The sequence below is a fragment of the Nothoprocta perdicaria genome, unplaced genomic scaffold (genome assembly GCF_003342845.1).
Source record: "Nothoprocta perdicaria isolate Ctin4 unplaced genomic scaffold, notPer1 scaffold_87, whole genome shotgun sequence".
Classification (NCBI taxonomy): domain Eukaryota; kingdom Metazoa; phylum Chordata; class Aves; order Tinamiformes; family Tinamidae; genus Nothoprocta; species Nothoprocta perdicaria.
This window is the reverse complement of record NW_020456165.1, coordinates 2,115,215-2,142,469: the sequence shown is the minus strand read 5'-3', so window position 1 is coordinate 2,142,469 and position 27,255 is coordinate 2,115,215. Positions and strand designations below refer to the sequence as shown.

General features: G+C 33.6%; 1 protein-coding gene across 1 annotated transcript in view; it reads right to left on the bottom strand.

The window, feature by feature from the left end:
• The window catches only part of BBS9 (Bardet-Biedl syndrome 9), a 165,805-nt gene that overhangs the window by 85,347 nt on the left and 53,203 nt on the right, over positions 1-27,255 (bottom strand). The window contains 8 exon segments of the mRNA XM_026052314.1: positions 8,856-9,008; positions 9,906-10,078; positions 13,918-14,013; positions 15,617-15,806; positions 17,846-17,899; positions 19,531-19,557; positions 19,915-19,950; positions 27,032-27,145. Of these exon segments, the coding sequence (XP_025908099.1) occupies positions 8,856-9,008; positions 9,906-10,078; positions 13,918-14,013; positions 15,617-15,806; positions 17,846-17,899; positions 19,531-19,557; positions 19,915-19,950; positions 27,032-27,145 (843 nt within the window).

The following is a 27,255-nucleotide window of genomic DNA, read 5'->3' as shown; positions in this document are numbered from 1 at the left end:
CATTATGTGTTTTAAGTTAAATCAGCACTTAACTTCCTTGACAGTTAATAGTAATGCAGATCTAGCACATAATATATTAAAGAAATGAATAAACAATTTTCTTCCTATTTCTTTTCATACCTCACTTCCATCTACTGATTTAGGAAGTTGGGCTCTTTATTTGCAAGTCTTGATCTGCTACAAAGGCACAACACAAAATAAGTGTTGGCATCTACAATATTTTAAGTAGAAATATTTTTTTAAACTTTTACAAGCAGATGGATAGAGGTCTCCAAATTATTTTAACACTTGCAGTGTGTGGAGCACTTTGATCATGGTAAGATGTGGGCAGTGGCAAATAAAAGTGATTATGTTCTATTCACTAAAATACATTTAGAATCTCATTAAAGGTCCATTAATTCTTTGCTCAGGCCTCTTAGCTCTTTTCCTTGCCTATTAGTCGGTTGATAAAAATCTCAAAACTGATCACTAATGATTGAGTATTCTCTCTAAATGACACACATGGCCTCAGGAACACAACATTTTGGGAATGATTCATTGCCTGATTAGTAAGGACTTTTACCTCAAAGCAAAACCATTATGGTTTATCATGCATGACTTAAAAGCTGTATATCACACCCGCTCCTGTAACAGTCATTTTCCCCTGATAATGTCAGTGAGACCTACACTCATAATATAAATGAGTTCTTTTTGGCTTAAATAAATATGCTGTTTCTTTGAGAAGTTATATTTAGTTTCTCTTGTTTTATTGCCGTTTCTGCAAAATGTAGTCATTTATTCTTTTCATAGCCATTAAAAGTAGCTTATTGGGTATTACATATAATTAAAATTCTCAGTTTTATTGGTGTACAGATAGTGTTATGTTTCTGTTTGCCTAAGACTTATTTAACTTTAACAGTGGAATACTTAAAATGTCATCAAAAACCCTGTTTATTTGAAGATGCAGTCAAAAAATGTCTGCAAATAGTTAGCTGCACTTGAGAAGCATATATTGAGATTGCTGGCACAACTCTTTAGCATTGTAGCCTTTACTAGCAATTATTTGTTCCAATGAGAGACTAAAGTTAAGGCTTAATTTGTCTCAGTTTGTGGGACTAAAAGATGAAGCTGATATTTCACATCCTCAGCATTTTTTTCACGGGAGAGAAGAGTCGAAGACCTGTCTAGGAACTGAAAACATAGAACAACCACCACAAGAAGAGTAAATTGGAATATAAAGTGCACCTGCATGTGTGTGTGTGTGTGTGTGTGTGTGTGTGTGTGTTTATGGGTGTGCAGATACAGTACAAAATGACTCAACTAGGGTCTGTCAAAATCCATCTGACCTGTCACATTCTCCTCTATGGAGGGCCCCAGCTACAATGTGCCTTGGCACGCAGTCCTACCCTCTGTGTTTCTCCCTTTAAACTAGTGAGGGACCAGGTCTGGAGACTCACTGCTCCATTCAAAATGCTGAAGGGCCAGAAGTGTGATTTTTTTTCTCATTTGTGGCTCACATTTTAGAGTTGTTCCACCAACTAACCTGTCATAGGATTTTTCAAACTCTAAGTCTCAGGGGTATGGGAGATAATGGCTTATAGAATATACAAACAACAGCAAGAAGTGAATGCTGTCATTCATTTTACACTGGAAAATCTAATCCCTTTTTTTAAAGGGGATAAGTGGTACTATGTTGTAAGGCTAGAATTCATATTCTAGGCCAAACGCAAGCAGCCCAGATCATCAGGGATCTCTGAAGGGACTGAAAGAGCCTGAGTGCAACTGAATGAGTGAAAATGAAATCAGTTGGATACAGTTCCCAATAAAATTGAATACTGACAAGTTTTCTTTGAAAGAAATCTCTTTCATATACACCAATATGAAATATAGTTTATGAGATACCTATGCTGAAAATTAAATTATTTACAGGGAGCGGTACACTTTGTGAGCTAGAGAGGAAGTGAAGAAAAACTTTCATAATGTCTTCACAGAAAGATGGAAAATCACTATTATTTCACGCTCACTAGGAAGGTTTCTAATTCAGTCCTGTAACAATATGGGGAAAAACCAAACTGAGGCGTGAAAGCTACATAACTGAAAGCAACTAGTGAGTGTATATGATGAAGATCTGATGGCTACATAGCAAGTCTGAATATGTGATATTTGGGAAATTGCTGCTTAATTTCATTAATTTTACAGAGAACAGGCATCTGAATCACTTTTGCATTGATAATTATGCATTATAATATGAAAAAAGAAAAATTATTACTTTTTTAAAAGTTAGTTTTTTTTCTCGGTTTGTTTATTTCTTTCAGTCAGCACAATCTAATGCTCAGATCTCCTGAATTAAGCACTACGTCTCTGAAAAAAAAATGGAATTTATGTGGTCATTTTCTGAATTTAGATCTTTTTAATAAAAAAGGAAATGCTTATGTTGGAACAAAATTACAGACAAAATCTGTAAACTGACAAAGAAAGCAAGGGGGAAAAAGTTTTTCTCCAGTTCTTTCTGCTAATTGGCATCTCACAGATCTAATGTATGTTTCAGTTGTCTTTAACTAGTACCTTCCATGTAGTTCCCTTTAGGAAATTTTAAGTGTTAGATATGGATAACATGTTTTTATCTTGTTCATTGTTTGTTACTCTTACCAATTTACTCGAGGGGAGCAGGAACGAAACACTCCTACACCTATTAAAGACCTTTGAATTCAGAGTCTTTCATGTACCAAATGTCTACTTACTGCCATCAGTAAGCCTGCAATATACTGAGCTTGAAGAGGTAAACAAGCATACCTTGGAGTGTTACTTTTATTTTCTGTTTTGTGACACTTACCAAAACCCCATTATACAATTGAGCTGTATTATAATGCTAAAATGTTAATTTGTTCTGCATTCCATTAAAATTGGATTCTTTTTCTTGTGCATTGGCCCATGCACTTTGTATAAAACCTATAATTTAAACACAACACCATAGAAATGCCCTAAATTAGTAGCCTTTTGCCTTTGCTGCCTTAATTACTCCTCACTATTTACTATTTAAAGAGCCACCTCTAACTATTGGTTAAATATTTGCAAGTTAATTAGATTTGATTAGATTTAGAGCCCTTGCCTCTGTTCTAATTTGAAAGGGGTGGCAGGGAGCAGAATTTGGAGAAAATTCCACACTTTTCTTGGAAGAAAAGCAGAAAATTGGACTTCTTGAAGTTTACTCCATTTTGCCATATATGGCACCCTCACCCTCCATCATTTCCAAATATGGTAGATTTTGTCATATATGGCAGGTTCCTAAATTATTTCCAAATATGGTAGTTTTGTACTATATGGCAGTTCTCCATTACTGCCAGATATTGCAGTTTTCCCCATTGCCCACAAATATATGGAAGTCTGGGGCAAATATATAGAAGTTTGGGGCATTTTTTTCCTACAGATTTACAAGTTATCCAGAGAATTTCTGTAAGCAAATACTAATCAGAGTGTAAAAAACAAGGTCTTTCATCGCTGCAGATACTGAAGTCTGTTCTATGTCTCCCTCTTATTGCGAGGACTAATAGGTAAGGATACACTTATAATGAACACATTAGTAATTTTATTGTAGCATTGAATACATCCTGCCTTGGTGCTCTTGTACAAGGGTTAACAGAAAAATTAGATCACAGCTAGAAAGGCATCTTACCAAAGAATCAAATGCTGCCTGATTAATTTTCTCTGGCTTAGCATCTATAGGTTTGATACACACATATGGCTAAACACCTACAAATAAATTTCACATACACAATTTCACTTGATGAAGTAGTTCAGAATACACTGTAAAAACAAATATGCCCATTTGCCTTTTGACTACAAAATTCAATATAAAAAGTTAACAAATGAAGGCTTTCTCTTGTATATAACTGAATACATTTACAGTGCAAAGGAGACAGGGAGAAGGATGCAAAATCTTTTCTCCTCTCTAAACAAAACTCGAGACACAATGATAATTGATGGAATAATAATATTAATTTCTATCTAATATTTAAAAATGTAACAAAAGACATTTTTATTTTGTTGACAAATCCTGGAACAAAAACAAACCCTAAATCTTTTATATTACTTTCATTGAGGATTCAATTCAAATTCCACTGAATCTAGTAGGAATCCTTATCCTAACTTCTACAGGGTATAGATTGCTTTCTTCACTGAATGCATTCTTCAATGAGAAAACTACCAAACAAAACCAACATGGTCAAGATAGACTCCTCCAAAAGAAAGAAAAAGAAGATATGCTTGAATAGTTCCTATGAAAATTAGTATTCTCAAGAAACAGCAATATTCATTTCATAGGATCACAGAAGGTTGAGTTTGGAAGGGACCTTTAGAGATCATCCAGAAAGAGGGCACACGGTCACATCCAGGCGGGTTTGAAGATCTCCATTTCAATGTCAACAAGACTATAGGCTTAAAAGAATTTTTGGAATGAGATTTCATACTGGTCATATTTATGCAGCTTCATTATTCCTTCTTTAATGGAAAATAATGTTTTAAATATTTATGTTAGATAAATTTGTTGAAGCAAAAGACAGAAAATGAAATTGACTTTGAAAAAGGAAAACAGTACTAGCAAGGTCTTTTTCAATGCATAGAAAATACATAGTCAAGGAATTTCACTTCACTCAAATATCAAAGAGACATTACTAAAACCTACCCCAGAACTTGCTTACAAAACTATATGCAGCCTTGGTGTCTCTATGGTAATTACTATATTATTATATTTTTATTTGTGCATTGCAGGGAGACTCACACAAACAAAAGAAAATAAAAAAGTGAATCTACCAAGGAAAAGCTTAAATAAAGCAAAGTTTAAACAAATATGGAAAATGTAAGCAAATCTTCTCTGAAAAGTAATCATTTCCCCCCTCCCAACTTTTTTTTTTCCCAACTACAGAAATAATAAATACAATGTTCCAAAGTATATAATAATAGTAATTTTAAAAATCATCCATCTGATTTTGGTCAAAGAAGCCTGCAAATAAAAAATGTAGAAAGAATAAGACCTGGGCAACTACAGGTGAGTCAGGCTCACCTCCAGCACTGGGAAGGTATGGAACAGCTAATGCTGGATGACATTTCTAAAGCACATAGAAGAAATGAAGATGATCAAGAGCGGTCAATATGGATTCATCAAGGGGAAATCACACCTAACCAACTTGACAGCCGTTTGTGATGGGATCACTAGCTGAGTACATGAGGGAAGAGCAGTAGATGTCGTCTACACTGACTTTAGCAAGACTTTTGATACTGCTGCCCATAAAATTCTCATAAGGCAAGAACAAGAAGAATGAACTGTGATACAGATCGAGAACTGGATGGATGGCAGAGCTTAAAGGGTTGTGATCAGTGGTGCAGTTTAATAGGAGGCCTGTAGCTAGCCTTGTCCCCCAGGTCAGTATTGGGTCCAGTCTTGTTCAACTTATTCATCAATTACCTGGACAATGGAGCAGATGCTCCCTCAGCAACTTGTTCATAATACCACATGCAGACAAGTGGTTGATATGCCAGAGGGCTGTGCTGCCACTCAGAGGAACCTCAACTGAATGGAAAAACAGGAAGAGAACAATCTCAGGAAGCTGAACTACAGCAAATACAGAGTCCTGCATTCAGGGAGGAACAGTCCCATGCTCCAGTACAGGTTGGGGGTTCATCTCCTGGAAAGCAGCTTTGCTGAGAAGGACATGGGAATCCTAGGAGGATAACAGGTTGAAAACAAGACAAACGTGTGGCCAAGAAGACCAATGATATCCTGGGCTTCATTAGGCACAGCATTGCCAAGAGGTCAAGGAAGGTGATTCTTCCTTTTTATTCAGCCCAGGCCAGTCCTCCTCCAGAATGCTGCGTTCAGTTCTGAGGTCCTCAGAGCATGAAAGGCAAAGATCAGCTGAAGCAAGACCAGCAAAGTGCTACTAGGAGAGTTAGGGTACTGGAGTAATTATCATAAGAGAAAAGACTAAGAGAACTAGGACTTTTTAGCCTGCAGAAGAGAACACAGAGTGGAGTGGCATCATATCACTGTGTCCAAGTCCTTCAAGGAAGGATGTAGTGAGAATGGGATCAGACCCTTTACAGCAGTGCCCAGGACAAAACAAGAAACAACAGGCACAAATTGAAATACAGGAAACGAGAATCACAGAATCAGAGAATAGTTGAGGTTGGAAAGGACCTCTACAGATCATCTAGTCCAACCCCCCCTGCTCAAGCAGGGACGCCTAGAGCAGATGGCACAGGGTCGCATCCAGGCAGGTTTGGAAGATCTCCAAATCACTCTTTACCCTCACCCTACTCCCGCTCAGTGTATCTCCTGTGTATTTCAGGGAAATACATGGCAAGATCACTTACAGTTTGACTTCGTGTGCCTTTTACATACCACAATACTGCTTAAGACAAATGTTATGAACACCTAAAATAATTCAAATGTAATTAAAACAAGAAAAATCAAAAAGCAATACTTTGGATTGGGCCAACATGCTCTCTTTCGTTTCTGAGATAAACTGTTGGAATCCCATAAACTGACAGAATGAGAGTTGAATCGAGAAAAACATACTAAAAATCAGTTTGAAAAAGATTTCAGGAAATGTAAAGCAAATTCAGGGCATTTCTTTGCAACCTCCAAGACATTAAAATAAAATACAAAATTCTGATAATTTTATCACTCCCAATCTGCCTTTTTAATCTTCGTTTACTCACAAGCCTACCTGCCCTATTTACTCTCAGCCCTACTCCCCCTGTCTACTCTCAGACCTACTCCATCTGTTGACCCTCAGCCCTACTCCCCCTGTTTACCCTCAGGCCTAGTCACCAGGTCTACCCTCAAGTTTACCTGCTCTGTTTACCCTCAGATCTACTCCCCCTGTTTACTCTCAGGCCTACACCTCCTGTTTACCATCAGGCCTATGCCCCCTGTCTACCCTCAGGCCTACATCCCTTGTCTACCCTCAGGCAAAGTCCCAGTGTTTACCCCCAAGCCTACCTGCTCTGTTTCCCTTCAGGCCTACTCCCTGTGTTTCTTCTCAGGCTTACCCATCCTGTTTACCCTCAGCCCTACTGCCCCTTTTACCCTCAGGCCTACCTGCCCTGCCAACCCTCAGGCCTACCTGTCCTGCCTACCCACAGGCCTACCTCGCCTGTTTACCCTCAGAAAGTGCATACATTTTTTTTTTTAATTAAGTTTAAAATCAGAATGTAAATCTAAAAATAAGACCCTGACAACTTTTGGACAAGAACATCAAGCAGTAAAATTCTACACTACCAGAGAGAAAACTAACTTCTTTTTATCAGTAAATGACAGAAGCATCTCAAATACTAATTTACTTGCCAAAAACCTCTCACTCTTCTTGCCTTTGAAGCCTGAGCAAATTTACTCAGCTGCCTCAAGAGATATCAAAATATAGCCAAGGATAATCTATTAGGATGAAAAAATACTAATTTAAATTCTTAAATTCATGATTGCTCACACTACCTAATATTTAGAAGGTGGCAATTTCACAAATCTTCTATCAACATTATATTAAGAATATGTGAACATGAGGAAAAATTTCTTTAGTGTGAGGCTGACAGAGCACTGGAGCAGGTTGCCTAGGGAGCCTGTGGAGCCTCCATCCCTGGAAATATTCCAAAGTTGTCTGGACACAGTCCTGCACAACATGCTTCAGATGACCCTGCTTCAGCAGGGGATTCTACTAGATGGTCTCCACAGGTCCCTTCCACCCTCGACCATTCTGTGATTTTGTGATACTTCCAGAATGTACATCAATATCAGCTATGTGATTTTGGTCATATTGTCGGACTCAATGTTTCAAGTGCATAAGAATACTGTCAAACACATCACAGTTGCTTTCAGTTTAAAGGCAACAGTTATGCATGTCAAAAGCAGACTAAAAAGTGCCACTTTATTCGGTTAATCTTTGGAAGTTGATTTAGTTGTGCTGTTTCAAAGTGCTGAAGAATGACATCTCTGCCAACAACACCTATATTCATTAATGAGTTAGATGGAAATAAAGGATCGTTCAACTCTTACATATTTTCTAATGTGTCTTACTAAAGAAGCTGTGCCACAGTTAGATTCCTTACTGAAAACCAAACTTTCTTTACATGCTGTTGCATTTGTAGATGAAAACAATTAAATACATGAAGGTGATAAGAAAAACTACTTTTATTGTTTGCTTTAGGGAAATTAATATATAAGTTAAAGAAAGCTCCCTTCTATGATCAATATATCAGATCCTCCAACACAAATGTAAAAAATGCCAATAAGTAACTTTGCAAAGGAGATGCATCATGGAACAAGGGTTATTCTAAAGCACTGCAGGACTGAGGCAGGAAGAAGAAAATTTGTTTTTTTTGTCCTTCTTGTGTACTCCCAGTATGAGGATGGTTTAGGAATGAATGAAAAAAAAAACCCTGCAGCTATTGCATTCTGAAACGATTAGAACATAAAACTCCTAAGGAAGGACATGGTCAGCCTCAGAATATTTTGTTGTGAATGTTAAACCAGCCGCCAAACCATTCCACCAGTTTACAGTGTACCATAAAATATTTACACAAGCTATGAACTATAAAATATTTTTACATGAACTATCAAATATTTACACTATCAACATCAGTTAAGAAAGAATGATGTGCTGTCAAGACAGTGTGACCCAGGAGTAAAAATTTTGTGGTTGCAGATTAAATAAAACCATTGCAAATCATCTGGAAACTTACAGGGAATATTAGGTTAAACAAATTACTGCTTCCTGGTCTCTTGAATGGTAAATGTAACCAGGAAAGCATAGCTTATATGGCTTTAAACTAAGTTTTACCAACAACATAAAGAAAGTTTAGGTTCACAATCAAACTGGACTGACCTCTCTGAACGTTCCTTCCAGCAAGGTGTCCAGATGTTGAAGAGGAGCAGGAGTTTTATCTTTAAATCGTGTCAGTAGTCGCCGCTCAATAGCTCTAAACTGGACAGCCCTTTCGGATAACATCTCCTTAAGCTTTTCAGCATTCAAACGTAGCTGCAATTTAAAGGTTTTCAAGAAATCAGATATATGCCCATTCCCAAAGAAATGGGAGAAGACCAATAAAATACTTGGGAGGGCATGCATTTTTTCAAATGTGATTATGCTGCCCTAGCCACTTCATACCAACATGGTTAATTTCAAATTCTTCATGAAACAACAGTAGTAAGGCCATCAGTTATCACTGAAATCACAAACAGATGTTGACAGACACAATCTGTAATAATGCACAAGAATGTCATCAAGAACCATAAATGACAACTGTAAGATTCCACCTCTCTCAGGATGGAGCAAGTTTTTTGGGGTTTTTTTGGGGGGAGTGTTTTTTTAAGAGGAGAGTTTTCATTGTCCTCTGCACGATCAAACAGGAAGGCAAAGATTATTCATATATTTCATATCTTATCTGCTAAATGTGTTCATGTCAGCAAGGATGCATTTAGATGAGCAACTAGTATTTTAAAATCTAAAGGTACTTTTTGTATTAGCACCAAGATAATTTCATTGAAACAAATGTTCAGCACTTCATTATTACAGGCTACCAAAACAGTCTATGATCAAGGACAAATTTTATTAACAACTTCACAATTAACATGATGTCAGTGAGTGAAGAACCTGTGGCTCATGAACTAATGAGTATCCCCATTTTATATTATTTGCAGAGTTCACATAAACAGCTTAGGTTTGCCAATCACAAAGACTGCTTCAAAGGCAAGACATACTCCACACGCTAAAAAATAAACAGAATTGTATCTATTCTAGCATTATCTTGGCTAGCTTCTGTATCCTGTATGCCACATCTATGCAATTTTAACCTAATTAACCTTAGTGGTGATGTACAAATGACTTTCCACTAGGGAAATTGTTAATTAGATACTCATATGTTATGTAACATACCTCAAAATGTCGATCAATTAGTTCAAAATATTCTTGCAGGGGAATCGAACCGGAAAAGGTACATGTAAAGTCTTTGCAATTTTCCTTCTTGAAATGTTCTTCAAGTCTAAGTGTGAGTTCTTTTGATATTAGCCAAAGATCTTCTAACTGATCACTCTGGATTCTGTATCGTTCTTTAAAGACAAGATTAAATACAAGACTAAATGTGTAAATTTAAGCCATACGCATTCACTATAATATACATATACATATATATATGTAAAATATATGTATATGTATAATATGTATATTTGTATAATATTTCATGGAGTTGTTAAATATATCCCAAGTCCATACTAGAGGCTTTAATAAGGGATAGTTGTTCAATGGTGTTAAAAATTAATATATATAAAATATACACCCACACACACATATATAGCACAACTATAAACTGAACTGAAAAAAAAAACCTTTAGTCAATGTTATCTGTCCCTTAAAAATCACTCAGCTTATCACATTTTAGTACATTTCAAAATATCAAAATAATGGGAAGACACTTTGTTTCTCTTCTGTTTCCATTCTATATTTACATCACTTTCCACGATTCAAAATTAACTAAATATTGGCAGGAAAACATTGCTGAAAATCCTAATAACATAGTAATGTTTCTTTTTTTTTTTTTTTTTTTTTTTTTTTTGTCAGACAGTTTCAAACACCACTGCCTTATTTTCTTTCATTATTCATCTATCAATACCTTATCCAAAAGGAAAAGCAAAAAGAAGCCATAATGAATAACAGTTGTTGAGATTGCTGATACAAAATACTCTCATTCCCACCTTCCCGTACTCTTGTTAACAAGGTTCATATTAAAATCAAATGAACAAAAAAAAATTGGAACTTTAATGTACTTTAAAATTTTCTCAACATTAGTAATACCATATTGTTTGACATTACCACTGGCATCATTCCCAGGATACACATTTCATTGAAGGGAGAATGACAAATTCTGTTTACAGTGTAACAGGAAAAAAAGCAAGTTTTGTTTAAAAACCATGTCTGTTAAAGAAAAGAACTCCATATGCTAAAGATAACATTCAACCTAATATTCATTTTTTAAAATACTATATAACGTCTAGATTTAGTTGGCTATCTCATCATATTTTACCTTAAATGATTTTTTCATATGTGAAACTACCTGATATTTTCAGATCAAATCAACATTCATTCCATTTATCATTGATGTAACTAATACATTAATGGTTTTAAATGGATAAAACTAACTTCCTCCAAAATGCATAATCAGTTTCCATACACTGGTTATTGGTCAATACAAACACAATCTAATTTTACTATTGCACAAGTAGAGCACTGCAGTCATTTGCTTCACGTGATCTCACAGCTCTTAAGAAACAGACAAATTGCATTTGGCAACTGTAGGAAACTGAGAACCTCTAGTAGTAGTACTAAGATGTGCTCTTATGCAGAAACACAATGGAAGCAATAAAAAGATATGTGGGCTTCAGCTGTTCCAGTGCTTTTGTAAGAGTGATCCAATTTATGCCAGCCTTTTTTAAAAAAGATTTCCTATAGAAAACTATAATACACTCTTTTCAGAAAATTCTCACACTAAACAGTTGGAGAATCATTAGGGTGCTAATAGGCTAGTAGGTTAAAGGCTTTAAAACTAGAGCAGGCAGCTTAAGGTAGCTTAACCCACGAGAAAAAATGATTATTTGCCCTGCTAGCAGCTTATCTGAATGAAGTCTAGAAGATTCTGTTTAGTTCTTATCAAGGAAGGCCTAATCACAATAGAAAACAATCACAAATAGCAGTCAAGACTTCTTTATACTGGAATTAAAGTGCAGAGGTTTAAAAAATGTTAGCAAACATTTAAAAAATCTCATGGGCAAACTCCATTTTAACATATTTAAAAGTCAAAGAGAACTGCAGGCTAGGCTACTTTTCAGCAGACATGCTGGCAGGTTGAAATATCTTCTTCAATTCCTACATTGTTTAAAATGAATTAATACATCTAAAAATAAATTCAAAATAGATATCATTATAGGATCCCTTTTTTGCAGGTTCAGTACTGAAACCCAACTGAACCTGGTTGGTCGTGACTGCAGACAATCCTCCCTATTGAGATGGTAAGGACTGTTGTCTGATATTGGTCACGATATGTATAGCCTCCACTCACAAAAATGTTCTCCTTATGTAATATATATATATTTTTTTTAACAAATGAATTTATAAAATTTTTATAGTTTAGGTAGACACTAGGAACTGGCCTCTATATGGAAGGTGGCATCAAAAACCTCACTTGTTTTCTAAAGGAAGGATTCCCAGACAAGAAAAATGAGTAATTATACTAACGAAAAAGAGATATTTTACATCTTCCCTTTAAAGAAAACTTCACAACTAAAGCAATGTGGGAAAGTTTACAGTAAGATCGCATGCATCATTCCTGGCTAGAGAATAAACAAACTCATGAGGAAAAGCTTGAGTGTTTTGATTGAAAAACACAAAGTTATGTCCCTACTAACAGTTAAGATACATTCATTATTTTGACAGAAATTTGTCCCTTATATAAGCATCAAATATGCATATCTAAGGCCAAGTAAATGATTTAAATTGTCATTCAAAAAGAAATAGCTATTCATAAAAGATTTAAATTCTTTAGCTTCTAGAAACTATCACTGTATGTCTAGACATTCTAAAAACTGTCTAGTTCAAATCATTTAAAATCTATTATCTATATAAACCAATATTAAAAAACAGCTACAATATTTCAACATACAAATAGCACATATACAAACTAATTAGAATGGACTTGAAGCTTAGAAGTGTAAAATGATTTCTGAAATAAAGTTCTTTAATAATTACTCTCCAGATGGTTTCTATTTTTAACCCATTTGATTGCATTAAAAAAGTATTAAATATTATCTCACAGTTTGATTTGATCAATACTATTTGATTATACTATCTCACAGTTTAAAGCTGACACCACTAATATTTATATAACCCATCATGAATTCTGAATTTTGAAAACACAGTGAGGCAGATCATTTTTATTTATATTTTAAGAATTTCACATCAACAAACCAGATTCTTATCTCTCACTTATGTTTTCATTCGTTTCACTCTGACTAAATAGTTTTCATGGAGTATTCCATCTGAACTCTGAGTAGCAGGTATGTTAGCTTTACAGTTTGTTAGTCTGCAGTATTAAATGTAGACTTTGTGGCATGGAAAATGCTAAAGCAGTTGAACTAATTTGATTCCAAAGCATGTGCCAAGAAAGACATTAGCAATTTGAGTAGTTGCACAAGGCAACTCCATAACTCTCCAAAATTGAATGCCAATTTTTTGAAGAGTACAAACACAAGTTGGTTGGAACATGATCACTTAATTCACAAACTGCTCCAATAGCAAAGACACTGAACCAGGTAACAGTATAGCTACATACATGTTTGTACATTCCATAAATTTTATAGGAAGGATATGAATATCAGCACCCTAGATTTACAAAGGTATTTAGGCATCTAAAGATATAGACAGGTATTCACTCAGATGCACTCAGATTCACTCAAAACACCTAGGTGGGTCAAATGGCAGAGGTCATGTATTTTAAGTCAAAGATTACTGAAAATCTATGGGGAGTTAGAAATACTTTCTAGATCTTTTTGAAAATTCCAATAAATAAGTACTTCCAACTATAATTTAAATACTTTTGAGGAAAGAAGAATTTTTTCCATTATTCAGAATTAAAAGTAAAAACTTGAAGAAAATACAATTTCTCTAAACACTTGTCACTGTAGCTTACTCTGAGTATGATCTTTATTTAGTTTTAAGCTTCTGACTTTCTAGCAGTATTCCTAGATAGTTAACAGAGATTGCTAGAAAATGGTTTATAAACACTTTGAAAATCTTGTGTAAATTCCTAGAGGTTAGCCTTCTACGTATGACCCATTTCTCTTTTCATGGCCCATCATCTTTTATATTTTACATTTAAATTCATACTGATATCACTTACGTGATGTTTTAGAAGCAAGAAGAGTGATTTTTGAGCCAGTTAAAAACTGAAATCCGAGAGCATTAGATTGGTCCTCTTCAGATCGGTTAGCAAAGTCTAAAAAAAAAAATCAAAGCCAGCTTGCTATAATTACACTATAATAACTTATAATATCACTAATATACACCAAACTTCAAGCAAAAGCAAGGGACTATATTAAGTTTTGCATAAGCAACCTAGGAAGAGCAATTTGAGGTAAGGAATTTCACAGGTATTTTAGTAGACACTCCCATCTGTGTCTGTTCATATATGGACAGGTAGCTGAGCCATGCTTTTGTCTTATAACACGTTGCATTTGTCTGGAAAAGGTAGTTTCTTCAGAGTTTCAGCTATATCATTAAACAGAAGTAATAAGCACTGCACAGTCTAAAAGACCATCGCTTATGATGGATGCAGTGCTGTAGCTCTCCTTTAGCTCAGATGTCTATATAAAATTTTCATTATAATGCTTAAATGGCCCCTAGATTTTTCAAGTTCTGTTTCATCTTCCCGCATACAGGACAAAAAACATCTAGCCTGCAAAAATTAACTACTTTGCAAAGCTCCTGCCTGCCCATCCTACTTTAAATTCTATGTATTGGACCACATCTGGTTAAAAAAGCTCTATTTTTAAAAGCACCACCACATTTTAAAAACTACCATAAATCACATCTCCTCACAACTCTTCTCCTAAAATAAGCCAAAAAAGAAGTGGAAGGGATACAGTTCCCATCGAAGGAGTAGAAGGGATACAATTCCCATCAAAAAGCACACCAAAAATCCAAAGTTTCTTCACAGATCACATCATAAACAGCATACTTATGTTTCTTTTCCATCACTAAAAAGAGGATATCACCTCCCTCTGGGACATCAAATCTATACTTTATGTTATATTTTCAACAATGAATCTATAAGTTAAAAACAAATGTTCTATTTTAAGATTATCTCTGAATAGAATTTCATAATCAACACATTTATTATCATTTTTCCATAACAGAAACCTCTGACAAAAATCCAGAAATGTAGGTCTTTAAAATAAAAGTTTTTAAACTTTTAACTTTTTTAACTTACCTTTAAAGTTAAATTAATATTTATGCTCAAGGGAAATGTTACACAGCACATACATATTGGAAAGAAAAAGGTATGTTTACTGTCAAAAAGATGAAAGCCAGGCTAGAAAAAACTCATGATCAGTCCTTTGATATCTCAGACTAATGTATTATTTCATCTTTTCAGAAACAGTTCATTCCACTTTAAAATGTTATATTAAATTTGTTGGCCCACACAGCTTTCATCAAGAGACTGTTCCAGGGACTGAGAAACTTCAGCATTTTTAGACTACATTTACTCACAATCACATTGTAAATGCAGTTTATTCATTTGTTCTTGTACTAACATTACCATTTAGATCAAAGATATACCCTTGAAATTTTACTGAGGGCAACTGCATTCCTTTTTCGCCTGGGTTTTGTTAAGCTAAATTACACATTTGTGTACACAAAACGGCAGTTTTATCAGAGACACATATAATATTAGCCAAGATGGGTAAATCTTCTCGAAATGTTATTCCACCATTCCACCAATATTAGTTTTGTAATTTATTTAATTACTACTTTTTGGCAAAAGTTTCCAGTTTGAGTTACTAATACATCTTCTCTTATGGACATGTTTAAAATCCTACCTGGAAAAATGGTGAGAAGGCTGACGGGAGGTTTATTGGTGTCAATAGTTAGCTTGTGGTTTGCTGTTTTTGAAGGTTGTGTTGGTAAACAAATTAACCGCAAAGGTAGCCTGAATTTACACTGTGCAACTTTTATTACTCCTAAAAAAAAAAAAAAAAAAAATACAGATTCATCTTCCATATGCATAATCTGAAAACAAGATATTTCACACTTTTCTCCTTAAACAGGTATAACAACGAAATTTTATTTTTAGGCAGTTAAGGGGAAAAAAAAACCCTACATAAAATTTTCAGTCATGATTAACTTTCCACTGAAAATTCCATGTTGTCAACACAGAACCTGAGCACAAAGTACCTTTTTTGAGGCAAGACTGGAAAGAACACAAAACAAAATCTGGATTTAATGAACAGAATTGTTAAAGAATCTGTTAAATTCTCTTTATTTGCTTAAATGCTGAATTACTTGAAGGTATATTCATTATTTATCTTTCAACTGATTACATGGTAGTGGACCAACTTGTAGTAGAGCAAATGGGTTACTTTCTTGGGTAATGGGATTTCATACCAGATGCTATTTTATTGGAATGGTGCTAACCATGTGAGAAAAGAGGAAGTTTCAACAATTATTATTTAGAAAACATTATTATTTCAATATTATTTAGAAAACATGTTTAATACAATTAGTCAGGAATTTGCATGAATACAAGTAATGCTTATCTAGAATTCCTATCAGGTTAGAAATTTCAAGGATGAAAATCCTTGGTGCTATGAAATGCGGACAGATGGCTCTTTGGAATAAAAAAGGGTAGGGGGAAGTAATTATGTTGAAGCAACGTGTAAAAATCAGTGCAAAACTAGCAGAAAGTTGAAGAAAGATCCTCAAAGCTAGGTTATCCCTGTGCTCTAAGAATTGCTGAAAAATGTATTTTTAAAAAATGTGACATTTCGTAATGATTTGTCCAACTATTTCTTCATAATCCAATAGGAAATTTTAAGACTTTTCTCATGACAATATAACAAATATCTTGCTGTTAAGCTTGGACCTATTTCAAAGACTATTGCGACATGAAAAAAATAGTAACAAGATTATCCAAAAGATTATGAAATACTTTCAAATATAAAACAGGGTGTTTTTCTTCTTGTTTCAATCTATCTTCTCCTTGATTGCCTGTTCTCAGTGTGCCTCATCATAAACCATATTTTTTCAACATTTCAGAGAAATGCTGACAGAAGGAGCAGGGGAGATTTTTGATTTACAAGAATTCAAAATAAATATAAGAAAACAAAATCAAGAAGTTACAGCAAAATTTATCACTAGAATGAAATACTCATATTCAGAAATTCTTTCAGAATGCTTCTTTGGGCCTGCTGGACTAATTTTAAATGCAAGTAAGGAAACCCAAAGCAACAGTAAAGTCTGGGAAGCCAGAACTTCCTTAGTCCTTTCCTGTTATATCTAGTAATTGATCTTGCTTCGTCTAGAGTTGTGATGCAATGCACACCATATAATTTTAACACTGTAAAAATGGAGAAGAAAACATATAAAAACTTTTTTCTTAGATTCTCTTTGTCATGTTTAGAAGTAGACTCTGTAGAATCAGTTACTCTGTAGTATAACTACTCTGAAATATGACTGAATCAGACTATCTCATAATGTTTCTATCATAGTTACAGGCTTACTATGTGCCTACCAGATGAAAGCAATAACATAATTACATGCACTGTAGTTAAGCTTCCACTTCCAAATTACTCATGCATTAATCTTAATTATGTCTATAATATGACATCTGATGTGTATGATAATGAAACCGTTAAGTTCAGAACTGCAATTTGGGGTGACAAATATTCAGAGAATTCACGCCTTTTCTGTTACTGATGAGACTGAATTTAACTAATCTAGTACACATCACACTAATCCAAACAGAAATTTTACTGGAGATAATTCTACAAAGTTCATTGTGCTCCACACAATGCAGTGCTCTTTAGCATCAATAGGTTTTAATCCTGAGTTCTTAAATCAGAGAACACAAGTCTTAATTTTCAGAATGCCACCCATAATATGTATATTTATTTTTTATATTTTTTTCTATATATTTAATAATAATTCTATGACTTTTCATGGAAAAAAATGCCACATAGTGACAGCCATTCTTGCCAAGAATAGTGTTTTGTTTGAAATAGTTCAGCCTTTACTTTCTACATAGCATTTTGAAATATCCAGAAACCCACAGGAAACGAAGGGAGGCATTAAGACAGTATCCTACTTTTTCCGCTTCTGGGTTGCTCGTAAGAGTATGAAAGATAAGTTTCAAACATATATCTATACATATACTTATGTTTAGAAGAATACTGCAAAACTGAAAAACACCCTTTTGGTTGACCCCAAAATCCATCACAAGCAACATTTTTCCCCTGAGTGTGCTAGAATTTCTACCTAACATTTTTATATCAGTAAATTATTTCCTACTGAGACTGTTGTATACCTGTACACAACCAGATTTTAAAACTATTCTCTTTTTAGCCTGCAATATGTAAGCTACCCTTCCATTCCCGTTTTGTCTTTTAATTGTAACTCTTGCAAGTATCATATCCATAACAACACCAGCTAAATTTTGTGCTGTCATTTTTAATCACACAGAAAGTAATACTTTAGCTTTGAACAAGATGCCTCAAACAGGATTTGGAATGAATAGAGGTTTATGACATTATTCTCAGAGCTACTTTTTTTCCAAACAGAGTAGCATTAACTGCAAATCTTGAAAGCTGGAAAGAAAAAGCACAATGGCATGATAATTTCTTTTAATACCATTTTTATCTTTTTTTTTCATGTTTCAGTAAGAACTTATAAGGCAGCAAAATTGTAGCTTTATTTTGGGTATCACAAATAACTTGCATTTCCAATCTCAAAGCAAAAAACACGTAACATACTGCAAACCTCCTGCATTACGTATGTCAAAGCCTATTATAATTCAGTGAAAAATGTCATAATTTCTATTTTCCTGCAAGCTTCATTCATTTTCAAATTTCTCCTACATTCATCCTTACAGCAGCATCAAGCCAAGAACAGTAGAAAAGGTTGTAGAAATAGTAGATAAATTTACAGCTCATTTCCAAATCTGTCTTGCTCTGTAAGTGTTCTCACTCTTAAAAATATTCATACTGTTTTTTTTATTCACTTACCTTCAGGATTAAGCTCTACCATTTAATCAGCAGCATAAAAGAAAAGAGAAAATTATTAATAGGTTACAAAATAAGCTAAATCAAGTCATATTTGTAAGTAGGCAAATACAAAACATAATACTAGTCAAAAAACAATCATGATGGGTCATGCAACCATTACTCAGCACCATCCAGGTCCTAACTTGTATTAATCCTTACTTTTATGAACCTACACTGTTGTACTGAAAACTAATTTGATAACAAATAATTTAAATGTAAAAAAAAAAAAAAAAAAAAAGGAAAAAAAAGGAGGAAAAAGACTCTTCAGATAAAATGAACTCATAAAAAAGCCCTTCATTTTACTATGCTAGTGTATTACTTAGGGCTTTAATTTATTACGGTCTCAAACAAGCTATGTTAGCACTGATGTTTGTGTATAACAGAGTACACACCCAACATTTGTACATTTCCCAACTGGAATTTGGGAAATTTGTGCATTTCCCAATTGAAATTATTAATTTTATTAAGATAAAATAAAATAAAATAAAATAAAATAAAATAAAATAAAATAAAATAAAATAAAATAAAATAAAATAAAATAAAATATTAACATTTATCCTTCCATATAAGTTCTTGTAATTTCCACAATTCAAAATAAGATTTTAGATGTCATGTCTCCCAGGAATTGTTTATACATTTGTTTTGCATGTAAAGACTTGAACACAATCAAGATAAGATCTATCTACTTTCCTAACCAAAAAGGAAAACCTAAAAAAATCCATCTAATATCTAAAATAAAAGCATAACTAATTTTTTCCTGAAATAAATAATAATTCATTCATTGGCAAAGGGAAAATAATCTCTAAGTTTCATATACTGATCTTCTAAACGTAAATCACAGAAGAAAAAACAGCAAAACTGGAAAGAAGATCCATACACTCAGAACCAACCTACACAGTTGCACCACAGCAGCAGTTGAAGCCACATGACTTTGTATAGGACACAAGGAGACTAAGAGACAGTATGGAAGAAATTGCATAAGCTGTTTGTGCAGGATCTCAAGAGAGGGGGAAGAATAACATTTAATTCCCTACCACATACACCTATGTCTAGCTAAAGAGGACATGATCAAGATTTACAAAAAGCACGAGTTTAAGTTGACAAATTGACAAGTACTGACAAATACTCACTAGCGCTGCTGTAGGAAAATTAAACAAATCAGCTTTCAGTTATAGATTGCAGAGTAAATCTACATACTCTAGCATGAGGGTAATTACGWTKTTTTTWWWYWKWWTSASWAWWYWMWMWTRWKYWSRAYWWRWTTSTWTKWWMAMAAWRAWYMMRTWRCWMTGYTAKWASYRMWRSAGGKAGTAATCWKTYCCARYRSKYWTTYMAKTYMTYSTKYTYTYYKGGRARSMARWWAWWRTYWCWTTYRWTRGMRKYMCYWKWWKKYTKWWKWKTYWRRWSAKGSRAYWMAYTKMTYACSYMAWKWKKKKYTCMSTKMAAKASMKKAATWRAARSAAAWWWRTRGRRYWRKWWSRRWARYTTRCAMARYYRSTTMWWSKGYCATWAWCWWSATTWTAMMRYWARRRMAYWRRWWRYSMWWSTTAWTRMWRCWWMAKAMAWWRYWARMYMWAWMRASTKYKGKWMWMWSMAAWMYWTRMTWGMYTTAWTTWMWRCTYWYWYTMAAMWWYKTYAWRYRWWGKTYAMAAKRWWKASRWAAWCRGARASMWMTAAWWRSAAAMRRMWWRKMWATSTRWAWKCTMYWKYKGMWCWYCWKTYRGYRTWYKSTAYRWAAMMRSAMAATYMYMYKYTWRTKYWSRYRSAMRWSMATKYMYMYWYAWAWAKWYAKAYWKRMMSWYGRKWTMWRATSMRWYTRKYWYWKMWRWYAWTAMRMWWWTARWTSWRWTWRCASRARMARWARAKGCAASMRWWKCTRKYAKWWMMRGRRAWMYTTCMTWMWAWAKTYAYTTSYWTSMWKTSYWWSCTTYRTMWWATMATSSTWKGWAMYWTTWMTRWWMYWMRWWTGWRWWWARMRCCWMKMMTYWKMWRASYAMWRYMMWSWWRRARMWCMKWAAAWYTCARAWSARRTSYAWTKKYTKMWWRWRWTCWKRRSWTYSWWYAWMSWCYTMMYWWKKTKKMCTRYYMCWTKYKKAWKRAAMARMSRAASYYTWTSYTTWMMKWWGARMRMWKMMGWAAARMMMKMWWWYMWYRSRRWGMAGWRMMRSAWSMSWMARRRYARRAKWTSYTWGSWRMSCMWWSWRMRRYARMWKKWSWSRTTWCWYTKRWTKKSRRMWMYAWTTMMCTKSWWYWRYAYWWWSYMMKCWSTKSMSASWWCWKCRGGGSKKTKWMWRRMYTWKRYWYWRMMASCRKTMWWYSMTMMKKYWSSWMMWCWGGSTSTTYCMMAKMSARMRMAWWGSAWWKRMYWWAWWSWMRCMWTYAKWMCYTKYWYWYWKMWYAKYWGTRMTATYYTRCMTAYRSWAARYWKCYARRMWWYSYCTCMWRSSTKTYWYMWMTKGARRATAWWWYAAYTTGMACCKRKTKMWKCWYCYSMYKYKSMKSKCYWYMYYWRMAYMCASASAWSAMRSYASARMKWWWKKWRKWRKCWKMGYWMYTMMATTYTWYWKSYWWYMYAMWTTWKKWWKKTSTSWWMMYMWRSMRARWRRSATKTMASAGKYSTGAWGKRSARKCASSWSMWRTWMRARRYWGSWYKCMMMKSMRKWTRTSTKSAAAARWSYRMWTKRYRGKCTRTWYMSTKMAWRTRYMYYSRRRWWWRWMRWMYRYTRYAYWWYAGYWGMWWWKRKWKYWWMWKWWKTYWCMKWWAWMWWSRRMRWSGAWYTKKYYSMMRSASWRYRMWAKWSSMRMWTYTMMWCWYAYKKYYAKSTWTRKTTTYWGWKYWKYCWMWMTKMWMWGTWKYKTYMWMWWMWRCWWGYTWAARWRCWSWKAWWWRWGKKWRARRRYWWAKWAMTMYCTGWRRWSWTRAWMYWKAMYAKWWYYRSYWAMRGWSYKWKRWAWWAWAGTWKTARMKWMTCASMWRMAAWGTWWWWRAAWTAWYYWRKWKTWYTYTKWWSTTAYWKAWWWTMASMYWWMAWTAWWRRYWTGKWMTWWSKWRRAARMYTWMAAWRRKKWRGKAMYWKYTYMMAWKTWYTTTRWWMMTWKWSKMCWWRATWWAKWWATSTYKAMATWTAWKTRMWRWRKWKYRWTWTYTKTSWWWKKTYMTWTKTKYTYAWTTWAMWRKWRRRTWAWRKKWWMTYTYKYMWMWWWMARAWARMWAAAARRRAAAGAAASWWKRAWAWMRMAKWTWWYYYWAKRWWTAMTWKWYYCYKRMWWYWWARAACWRMWYMYWKWYKTWWRWRWWMMKTSASAGWMARRKYMSAKYTGMKWTKTMCARGWMWCAARWKSWMWMAKTMAATWKAKASTRKKYMYARYMYWSYYMYWRMTGTWSATKWAMWMAYAKCWKMMTRWSMKKMKWMCYWGMARYRYWYYCYKYYKCKYCMWSTRYMSAGGKRRMCARSYKGYKKMKRMWRCAWKSWGWATYAGMWGMAKWWTAKWKRSKSYWWMMWKWKTYTTWGCRTWYAAGMTKRARYTYYYRYSRYWRRMMWWRMWRKGAMWWWGSTSKYWRTAWARSTGRSYYAWMTTTMTKWTMTRKKMWWWWAWKKKTCMKRYWWTTSSTSTWYMRAAKYKYWYWSWRAKGMMACWYRMARMYRRRSMRRGSGRRRARGKKRYTRWWKYTTTRWKKKTWYKWAWATGTRAAGYARWWKGWSTKYYRWWMTWMAMKKWTKYATTKWTATTRMAYRGMAMWWTGTTTRAKYYRYAAAMWRKSWMYMARRTAWYMMWKYRWYTYWMWRRTYTSYWARKMASRWRKRAKYAWYTMRCAWTYAGYKAAYKYYWWWATKYCWAMWGWSWRKAMRARKCAMSCAARMWWTSYKWWCWWWYWCTKRMAWWWYSMTMMKMAYWRMWGRAMMACKWMWMAKSARATKMASYWYCYMSYKYMCSMKRCTGCMWGYAWSYMWKKMKSMRWSYRSMYMSYWCWSMWRRYWTWKWRYYMWMMWMSTSAYRKKYAKMSYYMCTSRKMAWYRCCMWYTYRGKSMRGTKCMWWMMKGRMMRWTTWKTKYWYMMWRRCTMSWYYTSMAKRYMWMYTKTWWTTTYYMTTMWWAWAWWWWKRKKKWWAYWRGKACWSWYAMTWKKYYWWWWRYCMAWTKYKMTSMATSCAAKTMTSMMYYACKWWGYAYWTRWAAMWRYKYRSWKWWRKMMRCWKSWMWAMMSMRCTKKMWKTWMCWKWWARCMRSYYWRYTSRMYWKKCYARRCWSMTKRMTRSRWMYRYRMWWTMYTCASTGYMWKTYMWYTKTYYKMCWATKTWTTWWYTTTSTRWWKYARCYWYYAWRCMMWKAWYMCYYCYTYYMKATCTMATWKMSSMRWMATYTRMACKWWKYYSWKRRYRYTKWSTMYWCWMARKYTWWSAGSWWAMTWKRTKKARTYMWWKYYAYAMMAKYAYMAARGGMYWKWMAYCWMMWRSARMKSMMWRWWWAKWKSMSRMMCTRRYSWWRYMKTSCYYRYSYMMTSYMTSAWSMYMCWARTSWSAWKYTMWAWKRWWRYYKWYASWAAKWRTMTCYTKWGMWGKSMKKSRMKKRGAARRCCWYWTMARSSWKTYTKYWSKGSATKMRYSWKRWGMWAAAKAYSTYWGCMARWAWKWTWTSYMRMMWRCATYTKASYTKRTWAAAWYTYWKTTGATWSRTCWRKGTSTKSYMWWYTYAWTRWKKKMAYMKMRWMWCYMMYMWTMYWMMTKYTRRMWSATYTWKWSWSTSCTMWYSYWTTSYYWSYWMTWWTYWYWYWRKKGSYARMWYCACCWYWYWASYWSCMMMATYYCRTTCWSYWYSMSYCYWWWCTMTMTKSYRKAAAAYWTKSAWAWWTTWAWTAWAAACWRMWRCWYAAWKCAAWWWYTCWMKMTYTMMTWTGARMRMTKRWKWRMMTKTKTKWWSWYRRYYWTRACWMYYWSWWSWWTWMWKYKKTSMWTYWWKYYTTMMWWKWMTSMTWWMWWMWSCAYWTYASWMTKTSYKWTYWTWRWRWCARMMAMYATKTSYWRYKKMMWRAAKRAWGKAMKYWWATYWYWGWTKGWTWSYARRMASAGSSMMAWWYRYMTKATYTTCWTKYKYYWYYAWWRMARWACYWKSATRWCYMWGYMRKKWYKMMTWWTWTAWWTKSKRWAWYKTAKSRYWWRKWKMARRMYMYAKRWTTMMRTRYRATWWYWCSRSMYWWAYKKAAWWGRKCWGWWMYAWTWWTWKTYCMSTKMSKWRKWRWMSTWWKWWKTYRAGAMWRTMRSAMWWTKYRMRMRGWTMYYWMARSMRWSAWYWKWYMKMTRWYTKTYYSKSWKMYRGMRMTSSAMRWWKCMASTWYCTARWYYRRAWWWRWWMWWRMARKTCYTTGRATKYATTRCMWARRRRRRAWWSMAWSTKYWWMKWMMMMYSCACWMWCWSKMWTYMTTTMYMWYMRAASAWWKRMAGASWSYCTSWRYRRSKSMWRWRWTSKYKTKMMYTWTMWRTYWGWYTKTCTRWMTTYTTKKSWWKMAAYWWWTWAMAWTGTWSAYTTKYYWTTWWAKRWWAMYAWWRWWKWTWYSSTWSTTWKWAWSKWAKRWGRMRMWWKWMKWKSAACMAWWRWCWARKWWKRMAWMRRRKGASRWKWCAYMKRRWSAWAWRGRWKSRWRGKRRSMWMKARAGRKRMWYTWKWYSMWYYMSMMYKSMMRYAMWRKGTRWCRKAGAKSACRTSRMWMAKGATYKYWYCCARWTGRRKTKTSWMYAWCYCTRWRTATYTRTAGMSAWRGWKWYYMYWYWAWYKMKYCKRKMWKYYYKKKCMARRRCTCWGYYWCWCTSRRWRWCAWSWAGMTKYYYYYTWWKTTCCYSCMRMMYWYWYSKKKSWWKKRTWKKKRKTKKTKTYSTYKWKKYCKKTSMMWRWCYTMMAMTRAAWASAKWSKRRWMCMRKYYTSYTMWYTYCMWSCMYYRWGWTATWKWTWYWAWMTTWYSWKAWYMSMYMAWMRRMYWYYYMKWMWWMARRMWAAAMMRWTMYRRMKTWMAWMRGRYAKMSKWWMMYYYTWRRGMWRWTRYWSSAKRCYYMWRWKCAKMYYMKTAGYCCWGMASYSMWYTMKMWSCMSCWKYKYYWSWKYSSYMWKRKWSWKRRRAKSSCWRWAMWKSWTWMWKTYKCMAKATKTKKYYTYWCYWWSKSTWWKTMGWKKKGKWYKMWCWACWCYSTMRWMSTKMTGRMRMTSYWMTWGTTWWKRMMCYMYWKAWWMYYAYWRRMMTYYWKRRMCWMSARGKMWCAYTKYWKMYTYWYKGRMARMYTRKCKWCCWYSAYRAMRMYCWSKYYSYTMTMWRMAKKRSTGMTYYCYYWKWWKKTMAKWMYYYRRYCWGWWMTSRTRCCTRRTRTTMWKKCTKYMYWRSTRYWRSAMMKTSTCYKTKMCYGWGTTSAWCWTSAWRWKGKWTMWMMMYRMMCAGTWGWYYRRYMTRYMSWGRTYKMTMTRKWTKKCWKCWCMSMMYKYWRSKMWWYYAGYTWCYYCYCCYARWWYYAWWYWRTKWKYWARMTTRSTRARRRWRCAYWMYKWSYMTTMRYMYWRGTWWWTKAKKAWWMWAWTKARYAKRMYWARWMYKAGKAYWKWMSYMTRSKRRWMWSYRYTARCWAMARKMCWCMAWMTKKWYWCTSCSAWCWMSWKYKMRCSRTYSSAGMYKRYMSWKSSKRAARARMAYRWRGCMWWRMATRKSWKCWYWMSARTMWWKWKAKWTATYYYWCYRYKKSTMKCWRAMWKYMWTWWRAWYWKSACYSTRRRRCMKYWYRMMWRWYKYWAWKTMMKSCYKWTTATYMCCYRWSYWKWTYSSCCTSYYCMWKTWWSRYCMSSCTYMMMACTWYWWKSYYWAWTWWWWWCMMWRMTAATMARKMTKWSSAACMTRTYSRYAWARAYATRKRYKSMCTMTWRKKSAKRWSKMTYYYATMKWYCWKSWMKMKRWRTKSKTYTWMARAMARWRWWRMAWRRWMAKASRWWAMMAAAMYYWGWYKMYRMSMRGWRYATYMARTTKWTRRYYKKMWAYMTSYRSMTKKTSCTSYKCMWMWMCATTYCYSKMATWRRMWKRRWMKARAAKRMMWCRWYYKGKSYAYYCWKKSMWSKKTSSYWRKWTWKWMYSMYAYMSYWMRKGCWMSKWWWWSKYRWWWWRSSTKTYTSWGWWKYCYMAWSKMGWYAKWARWMWSMWMWKKAWACARTAWYWSSAKAWCMKWAMMAKAMKYCYKKWCWRKCCTKSKCMKTYWYTYYRMWACWWYTMWYAWYYRMSMMSSKRRMWSRYRWYWAWYCYYWYWKKAYAWRGSRTYKKAWCWKYRRWYMYKWKSMSWYMRWRMWYYKYRRYWYGKWRKYRWMSMYAMMWYTYWMAYKKYWYWYMTTYWARRWGCTSCWWTGCKYMWWWRTWKGWKMGSMSWWRMKSCMTWRMMWWRMMWSYCYYMCYKTMRRSMWSYCMMYWKACWSMCYWKRGTCWTYKWCYYCMWYTSYYTKSYCMKCAMKKYMSWSKGMMWMAKRYSWSTWGWWSGKRSWYMYYKGWSRSSKSRRGGWGKSMYYKKRMWSSKTKCWMSWGSMAMMTTRMKCAKSKRYSSRWYWCMMTCYKKGMYMWYTKCTYWRTWCTSMKMMWKMYKMMYYMYYYMCYYTRGSRRRTWSRGGAYMMRSAKRTSSWTTTGSRGKKWYYYMYRRRWSMWYCWYMKRGRAMAAMTKYMRWSYGYRKMTKMWSMAGWMYKWWYYTYTYTMMYRTKMKSRKKWYWSMSYCMKSSMMYMKRMYKCCYMKWKMRGCTSYASMAYCWSSYTMWSYRGRKMWYYYMMMWRCTYRCMYSKAWRSCASMYKKTGYTYTWGRTRTTCCYKKRKRASMWGGRRRGKYKSASWMAMYSWKCWCWRSWRSWSMCYYMSAMYCWTRMMKSYKWYYMTGKKRKYTYMGTYWKWWYYKYSAMARKCTKMSKRKTGCMSKMKYTYWSYCKWRTWRWKWSSATTTMYTWMYTTYWMWWMARCTSTTRWTYWWTTWKTWRWAAAAAAAAAAAAAAAAAAAAAAAAAAAAGTTATCACAACAGTCTTTACATCTCTCTCTGAAAAGGCATAAAACTATCAAAAATAAAATTCCTAACTCCTTAATTTAAAAAAAGCTTGCAAGAAGGGCACTTGTCATATTGAGAGAAATTAGATATATATTGCATTTGAAATTCTACTCATGTTCGTGATCTCAGTGAAGCAGACAGAAAACAGGCAGGTTTGTTAACATTTGCCACCAATTCAGTGCTACAGTCTGAGTTAGGCACAGTACCTTCACTGTGACTGATGGAACTGCCTCTGCTTTTACCTCACTGTCAATGGCTTGCTGTGAAGAAAAGATGAAAACAGAATAAATTCAATATTACACATGAATGAGTGAACACAATGAATGCAATATTACTTCCCTAGCATCAACTTGGTAAACAGGGAATTAAC